Source organism: Xenopus tropicalis, chromosome 6, assembly GCF_000004195.4.
Source record: "Xenopus tropicalis strain Nigerian chromosome 6, UCB_Xtro_10.0, whole genome shotgun sequence".
Lineage (NCBI taxonomy): Eukaryota > Metazoa > Chordata > Amphibia > Anura > Pipidae > Xenopus > Xenopus tropicalis.
In genome coordinates, this window is record NC_030682.2 from 148524942 (window position 1) to 148534090 (window position 9149).

General features: G+C 45.5%; 1 protein-coding gene across 5 annotated transcripts in view; it reads left to right on the forward strand.

Annotated features, from left to right (window-relative positions):
• adgrb1 (adhesion G protein-coupled receptor B1) overlaps positions 1 to 5736 on the forward strand; it is a 387039-nt gene extending 381303 nt beyond the window's left edge. For 4 of the 5 annotated variants that reach the window (XM_031903765.1, XM_031903764.1, XM_031903766.1 and 1 more), the window contains 3 exons: positions 1575 to 1610; positions 2140 to 2244; positions 3925 to 4423. In XM_031903765.1, coding sequence (XP_031759625.1) covers positions 1575 to 1610; positions 2140 to 2244; positions 3925 to 4122 — 339 coding nt within the window. In that variant the 3' untranslated portion in view covers positions 4123 to 4423. Of the gene's footprint in view, positions 1 to 1574; positions 1611 to 2139; positions 2245 to 3924 lie in introns of all 5 variants that reach the window. The other variant, XM_031903763.1, reaches the window with a different exon arrangement.
• The last annotated feature ends 3413 nt before the right edge of the window (positions 5737 to 9149 follow it).

Below are 9149 nucleotides of genomic sequence, written 5' to 3' on the forward strand. Positions count from 1 at the left end.
ATACACTCTCATACCGACCTATCTATACACTCACATATTTCACAATCACAATAGCCTTGGATATTCTGCTTCTTCAAGAAATCATCCAGGCCCCTCTTATAGGCATTAACAGAATCTGCCCTTCCAACATCCCCCGGCAGGGCATTTCCCAACCCCCCTCACTGCCCTCACCGTGAGGAACCCCCTACCCAACATCCCCCGGCAGGGCATTCCCCAACCCCCTCACTGCCCTCACTGTGAGGAACCCCCTACCCAACATCCCCCGGCAGGGCATTCCCCAACCCCCTCACTGCCCTCACCGTGAGGAACCCCCTACCCAACATCCCCCGGCAGGGCATTCCCCAACCCCCTCACTGCCCTCACCGTGAGGAACCCCCTACCCAACATCCCCCGGCAGGGCATTCCGCAACCCCGTCACTGCCCTCACCGTGAGGAACCCCCTACCCAACATCCCCCGGCAGGGCATTCCCCAACCCCCTCACTGCCCTCACCGTGAGGAACCCCCTACCCAACACCCCCCGGCAGGGCATTCCCCAACCCCCTCACTGCCCTCACCGTGAGGAACCCCCTACCCAACACCCCCCGGCAGGGCATTCCCCAACCCCCTCACTGCCCTCACCGTGAGGAACCCCCTACCCAACATCCCCGGCAGGGCATTCCCCAACCCCCTCACTGCCCTCACCGTGAGGAACCCCCTACCCAACATCCCCCGGCAGGGCATTCCCCAACCCCCTCACTGCCCTCACCGTGAGGAACCCCCTACCCAACATCCCCCGGCAGGGGCATTCCCCAACCCCCTCACTGCCCTCACCGTGAGGAACCCCCCTACCCAACATCCCCCGGCAGGGCATTCCCCAACCCCCTCACCGTGAGGAACCCCCTACCCAACATCCCCCGGCAGGGCATTCCCCAACCCCCTCACTGCCCTCACTGTGAGGAACCCCCTACCCAACATCCCCCGGCAGGGCATTCCCCAACCCCCTCACTGCCCTCACCGTGAGGAACCCCCTACCCAACATCCCCCGGCAGGGCATTCCCCAACCCCCTCACTGCCCTCACCGTGAGGGAACCCCCTACCCAACATCCCCCGGCAGGGCATTCCCCAACCCCCTCACTGCCCTCACCGTGAGGAACCCCCTACCCAACATCCCCCGGCAGGGCATTCCCCAACCCCCTCACTGCCCTCACCATGAGGAACCCCCTACCCAACATCCCCCGGCAGGGCATTCCCCAACACCCTCACTGCCCTCACCATGAGGAACCCCCTACCCAACATCCCCCGGCAGGGATTCCCAGTTTTTTTTGTATTTAGCCAAATATCCTATCTTATCCGCGAAAAGTATGAATACATTAAAACTAAAACTTTCACCATCAGTCCTTTTGAGGCGTTCAGATTCAGTTCAGCTGCCAAATCCAGATATGGGAATCTTGGGTTCAAAACATTGCTAAAAAATAAATGAATAAATAGAAACTACAGATGGTTTACATTTTTTTCCTTGGGGGTGTGTATGCCTGGGGGCTTTGAATGAGTACAGAATAATCCTGTTAATGGTGTTATTTTATTACATTTACAGAGAAGAAAATCACGGTACGCAGAGTTAGATTTTGAGGTAAGACGATTCTTTCATTTGTATATGAATCAATGGTCAATCAGAATGTTCAGATAAATGGACGATCTAGAGTAATAGGCCACCTCATAACCAGAACCCACTGTTCAGCATATTAACTGGTTTAAATTAGAAATAACAGCTGTTCCATAGAATCAGCACAATAATGATATAATATAAATGCCTTGTGGTCTAGGTACAGTAGAATATTCAACTTTGGCAAACAGAAAATATTAGTTTTGCCCCATGTTTCCTTGCACTCCAGCCCAATGGCGGTCCCCAATGGACTCTGCTTGATGACCATGAGATTGATCTTTCTATTTTCCTAATTCTTAACTGGCTTCTTAAGGTGGCTATACACTAGCCAGTCCTCTACAGTCCACATGTCCAGGAAAGACATACGCCATAGGTACTTACATACATGTGCATGGCGACCTTGCCATAATTCTGTTTGGATAGAGCTAATGGTTACAATTCTGGAATAACCAGCTCCATGTTCTAATGTCCTCACTGTCCAATTTCTATTTTTTAGAAAATTATGCACACCAGGAAACGCCATCAGGATATGTTCCAAGACTTAAACAGAAAACTTCAACATGCGGAGAAAGAGAAAGAATCCCCTACTGCAGAGAGCAAGGTATTCAGTGCCTTCTAAGTAAATCATCTGATCTACAGCATATCTGTAGTGATGAGCGAATCTGTCCCATTTGGCTCCGCAAAAATAATTGCGAAACGGCGAAAAATTTGATTTGTGGAACGCATTTTTGTCACCCGCGTCTATTTTTTTGTCGCCTGTGCTTTTATATGAGACTGCGCCCAATTTTGATGCAACCGTGCCCAATTTTGATGCGACCGCACCCAATCTGACCCTACCGCGCCCAATTTGACACGCGAGAAAAAAAAATTTCAACGAAATTTTCCGCTGCGAATTTTCATGGAAGTTTCGCTAGACAATTTGCCAACGGCGAATGTGGAAATTCGCATGCCTGGCGAAAAAATTTGCTCATCACTACATATCTGCTATTCTATACAGGGGTCCCCCATAATTGAATTTATAAAAAAAAAAAAAAAGCACCCTTTTTTCATTAGCATACTAAAATGATTGACGTGCATAGGCCTTGCCTGATTTAGGACGTATCAACAACTCAATGTGGCCCCCAATCCAACAGAAAATTAAACCTGTCCGATTGAGATCTGGCCAATATTAGGCCAGTTCTCAGTCGGGTAGGCCCATCAGGGTTGCCCAGATGAGCTGCCGAATTGGTCTGAAGGACTTGAATTGGTAGCTATAATCTGCCCGTGTCTGGCCAACTTTAGCTGAGGCTGCTTAGATGTAAAGGTCTTGGGTCCCACCATTAGCCCAGCAACTTACAACAACAACAAAAACAATCCAAATGAGGATATTTGTGCATATGTGAAGGTTCTTGTTGCTGTCATGTGTTTTAGAATAGGCCACACTAAAATCAAAGAGATGGTTTAGAATTGTGATAAGTCAATGTTGGCTTAAGTTGGCCATACACGCTAAGATCAGCTCATTTGGCGAGGTCGCCAAGTGAGCGGATCTTCTCCCAAAATCCCCACCTATGGGCGATATCAGGCTAATTTGGTCGAATTAGAACGAGGGGTATAGGCATCCAATGTTGTCTCTAATTTTCAAACCTGCCCGATCGAGATCTGAACAATTTCAGGCCAGATGTCAGTCGAGCAGGCCCATCTTTAGTGCCCATACACGGGCCGGTTAGCTGCCGAATCAGTCTAAGTGACCCATATTGGCAGCTAGAATAGAACCCGTTTATGGCCACCTTTAGAGTTGTTGATCCCATGCCTAAACCCTTTAAACCCTTAGCTAAGGCTGTGTTTACAAGAAGGTTGTCATGTTTTCTAGATTCCCCCATATCATAAGGCTAAGGATATGCCAATGTTGGGTTATGCTTGATGATCCCACTCCTAGGAGCTTTAAACTTGTAGCTAAGACTTTTTTTAGATGCAAAGGTCTTCAACCCAAGGACCTACCAATTAGCTCAGAAATTAACAAAGCACACAATATCTAGTATACATAAATATAAATCAACTGGACTTGTTAAGTACTCATTGAAGACGTTGAAGTACTTAACAAGTCCAGTTGCTTTAGATTTACTTATACTAGATATACCATGACCTAGATGAATGAAAATCTTCATAGTCATAAAGCACACAATCCAAATAACTAATTGTGGAGATTCATTAGTGTAACCATAACTGCTAACATATGAGACTTCAAACAGCCTTAAAGTATGTCAAAACTTACCACTTGTTGTTGACTTTTTTTCCTTTACAGTTAGAAAAGCAACAGACACCAAATAAGAGGCCATGGGAAGGAATGAGAAAAATCCAGTCCCCACCATCATGGGTTAAAAAAGACCTGGAACCTGTGTCCCCTTCTCCCCTAGAGCTAAAGACTGTGGAGTGGGAGAAAACAGGAGCAACGATACCTCTGGTTGGACAAGACATAATTGACCTTCAGACTGAAGTCTGAAACTTCACAGAAAAGACTTGTTTTTATTTTTAAAGAATATGTTTCCATATAAAAAGGAGAGAAGTTTGGTTTCTTTTGAAACCTTGTTAAAATACTTTTTTGCATCGTTCTCAGAAGGGGGAAAACTCCGTTAGACTCTTAGAGCTAGGTACAACACGATCTCTCCAAGGTACGGCAGAGGAATAGAAGGCAAGTCATGTGAGATGAGGCTCAGTGGATGGGGACATTAAAGGACTTTATAAGGGGTCATCTTCCATGGGAAAAGTAAGGGTTACAAAGAAATGAACCAGTCTGGTTGGCTGACAATTAGAATACGAGACACAGGATATGGAAAGACATAGCGGTAGAAAGGCAAGTTGGCCATCCATGGCCATGAACTTACATTCAGTTATTTCAATACAACATAATACAATATGGTCAAATCACTGGTTCCTCTAGTGCTGGCCCAGAGCGGCAACAATAAAGCAAGTGTGAGGTAGCCACACGTCCCTGGTCTCTTCTACTAGGTTACTAGCCAAATAACCCAGCCTAAGTGAGGATTCATACATAGAGCAGGTTAGGCTTACTCACTGACAGAAAGTCTTTGACTGTTACGAAGAACCCGTAAAAATACCTTCTGATTACTTTATCTTCATCTTCTGCTCCCTTAAGCAGATATTTGTCATAAGAAGATTGTTATCTACAGAAATGTTTATATAGTTTTGTAACCTGGCTTGTCGGACTTAACAGAACCTGCCTAGAAACGTACGATATGAAGATATAATAAAGTGTTCTGAAACCTGAGGGCACTTGTTTATTTTGCTCCTCACCCTTTGAGAATGTTTTCCATTGGACCAGGGATCCGGCAGAATCGAGGGTAGACGTTTCCCGTGCGTTCTGCCCGAGTTCATTCAGTTGTTTAATGTGGGAGCTCAGAGAGAGAAAGGCGGGGAGAAGCGAGGAGAAGAGGGAAGAAGCGAAGAGAAGAGAGAAGCCACCGAGAAGAAGCCACCGAGAAGAAGCTACTGGTCAACGCGTCAATGGGGAAAGAGTTCAAATAGATTAACCTTGATGAAGGTTGCTTGATATGCAAGCATTTTATTGCGCCGACGTTTTAAACAAAGATGACATTTATGTTGTCATTTCGCTGTGTATGAAATAAACCGACCAATGTGACGGACCGTCACAAATCCAAAATAGTCAAATAAAGAGAGGAAAGATTACTTAAAACTGTGATGTAATTGTCAGATTTTAGATTATATATATGATAAGAAAGCACAAGGCCTCCGGTGCCGTGTTGTATAATAATGTAATTATTACACACTATGAATTTTAGCCTATAAATATCTTTATACTGTGTTTTCATTATTTTTTTCCCCCTTTTTTGGTTCTTTTTGAATTTTGGTTTTTATTTTTTATTTTTTCATTCCTCGTCCCAAACCATCCGGCGATGTTATGTAATAACTCAGCTCCGTCTCCGTTTAATACCTGTCGACATTTTACTTTTCTATTTTTATTTTTTCCCCAATTCCGCTGATTTTGTTTTCTTTCCTATCTGTGTTTGTCAGTTTTTCTGTACAGTTTTCAGAGCACAAATGAATGTGTTTTATTTCTAATAAAAAAAAGTATAAACAATGATGCGCATGATTCCTGCTCCGTCAAGTCGCACACAGTATTGCCATGTTGCGGGGCAGATACGTTCATACGGATTCCTGGGTCTGTGAGAAAATATAAATCTGGTACAAATATCAAAAAGTCAGGACATTTTAGGCCATGCCCACCCACTTTCCTATAGGTCCTGGCACTTTGGGGATCAGCTGTTTGGGCCAGCCTAAAACAGGATTAGTGGTACAGGTATAGGACCCGTTATCCAGAAAGATCCGAATTACGGAAAGCCTGTCTCCCACAGACTCCATTTTAATCAAATAATTCAGATTTTTATTGTGGATTTTCTTTTTCTCTGTAATAATAAAACAGTACCTGTACTTGATCCCAACTAAGCTATAATTACCCCTTATTGGGGCAGAACAGCCCTATTGGGTTTATTTAATGGTTAAATGATTCCCTTTTCTCTGTAATAATAAAACAGTACCTGTACTTGATCCCAACTAAGATATAATTACTCCTTATTGGGGCAGAACAGCCCTATTGGGTTTATTTAATGATTAAATGATTCCCTTTTCTCTGTAATAATAAAACAGTACCTGTACTTGATCCCAACTAAGATATAATTACCCCTTATTGGGGCAGAACAGCCCTATTGGGTTTATTTCATGGTTAAATGATTCCCTTTTCTCTGTAATAATAAAACAGTACCTGTACTTGATCCCAACTAAGATATAATTACCCCTTATTGGGGGCAGAACAGCCCTATTGGGTTTATTTAATGGTTAAATGATTCCATTTTATCTGTAATAATAAAACAGTACCTGTACTTGATCCCAACTAAGATATAATTACCCCTTATTGGGGGCAGAACAGCCCTATTGGGTTTATTTCATGGTTAAATGATTCCCTTTTCTCTGTAATAATAAAACAGTACCTGTACTTGATCCCAACTAAGATATAATTACCCCTTATTGGGGCAGAACAGCCCTATTGGGTTTATTTCATGGTTAAATGATTCCCTTTTCTCTGTAATAATAAAACAGTACCTGTACTTGATCCCAACTAAGATATAATTACCCCTTATTGGATGCAAAATAATCCTATTGGGTTTAATTAATGTTTTATTGATTTTTTAGTAAACAAGGTATGGAGATCCAAATTACAGAAAGACCCCTTATCCGGAATACCCTTTGTTCTACCCTTACCATTCTGGGTAATGGGTCCTATACCTGTAGTAGGAAGTGATGAGTGTTTTTTCAGCAGGCAAGAGTTTGCGGCAAATTTCTGCATTTTGCCACTGGCAGATTTTTTTGCAAAACGGGATCAAAAATTCGCAGTGAAAAAATTTGTACACAACAAAAAAAAGTTGTGCACGTCAGTCAAAAAAAAGACACGTGTCACAAAAAAACATTGTTGTGGGCGTCAAAACATGAAATGGCGAAAAATTTGCAAAATACAACTTTTTTGATTTTTTTTTTTTTCAACTTTTTTGAAATTTTTCGCCATTTCATTAATTTTTTCACAGTTTTACAAATTTTCCGGTGGAACAGGACAGATTCGCTCATCACTAATGATCAAGGATTCTGTCCTTTTTCGATTTGCCAAGTAATTTGGAAAAAATCCATGAAATGGCAAAAGATGTGTAAATTGCGGCTATTGTGTGACTTTTGACACACAAGACTTTTTTGACTCAACTGGTACTTTTTTTTATGGCTTTGTTGACAGAAGTACAACTTTTTCTCCCGCACCCAAGTTTTTGTTGCTGCAAATTTTTGCTGGAGTTTCACAAAAAAGTTGGGATTTAGCCAAATCTCTGATTTAACCCGGAATTTGACTGATTCTAAGGTTTATAGGTTTAGGGTACTTGTAGGTTAAGGATACAGCCGAGTCCTCCCCTGATGCGTTTTACTTATGTGCGCTCAGAGGAGGACGTTGGGTGCCCCTGCAGGGGGTTAGGGGGACACGGTTGGGGGGTTGTGCGGGGGGTGCCCCTGCAGGGGGTTAGGGGGACACGGTTGGGGGGTTGTGCGGGGGGTGCCCCTGCAGGGGGTTAGGGGGATGCGGTTGGGGGCTGGTGCGGGGGGTGCCCCTGCAGGGGGTTAGGGGGACGCGGTTGGGGGCTGGTGCGGGGGGTGCACCTGCAGGGGGTTAGGGGGACTCAGTTGGGGGCTGGTGCGGGGGTTTCCTCTGCAGGGGGTTAGGGGGACGCGGTTGGGGGCTGGTGCGGGGGTTTCCCCTGCAGGGGGTTAGGGGGACGCTGGTGCGGGGGGTGCCCCTGCAGGGGGTTGGGGGGATGCGGTTGGGGGCTGGTGCGGGGGGTGCCCCTGCAGGGGGTTAGGGGGACGTGGTTGGGGGCTGGTGCGGGGGGTGCCCCTGAAGGGGGTTAGGGGGATGCGGTTGGGGGCTGGTGCGGGGGGTACCCCTGCAGGGGGTTAGGGGGACGCTGGTGCGGGGGGTGCCCCTGCAGGGGGTTAGGGGGATGCTGTTGGGGGCTGGTGCGGGGGGTGCCCCTGCAGGGGGTTAGGGGGACGCGGTTGGGGGCTGGTGCGGGGGGTGCCCCTGAAGGGGGTTAGGGGGACGCGGTTGGGGGGTGGTGCGGGGGGTGCCCCTGCAGGGGGTTAGGGGGACGTGGTCAGGGGCTGGTACGGGGGATGCGCCCGGCAAGGGCACCTTTGGGGGTGCGGGTCCCGGGGCGGGTTGATGAAACACTGTGGGGAACGGCATTTAGGATTCTAAAACATTCTAAAAAGTGGATAACACTTCCCACAGCTGTGCTTATTATAATAATACGCCTAAAATGAGATTAACCTTGAATGAAATAATACTGTAACTGCTGGATTGTAACATTGACATTATAGTTTTGACATCACTTGTGTATGATGAGGTACACGCTGCCCAAGCGATATACATAGGAACCACAAATGCCGGATGATATTACTGGGGAGGCACCAAACCCACCAAATCCACCAAATCTGGCCAAACCCCAAATCCTTTGTGAAAGATTCGGCAAATTAGGAAAAGCAAAAAATGTCCAACTTTCATATTTATGTGCCAAATGCTGCTAAAAAAGGCCAAATCCTGGATTCCGTGCACCCCCAGATATCACTAATATGTATGGAGAGTATAATGTACTGTGAAAAGTACAAACATTAATAATTAATAACTCTGAGTTCCGCCTCCTCTGACTCATTTGTGGCCTTTATATTGCCTTTCCCCGTGGGACAAACCGATATTATTCCCTGTGTCACTTATAACAATAATAGTAATATAATATAATAATATAGCTGCGGATAAAAGAAATGTTTCAGGATGTTCAGAAATTCAGCAACGTTTTGCTTTGACAAATAAGAAAAACTGGGCTCCACATTTGACACGAGGGAAATAGGGGTCACTGTGACCCCCACACCCACCCATTGGGCCCTGGGGGAGCACTAACTGAC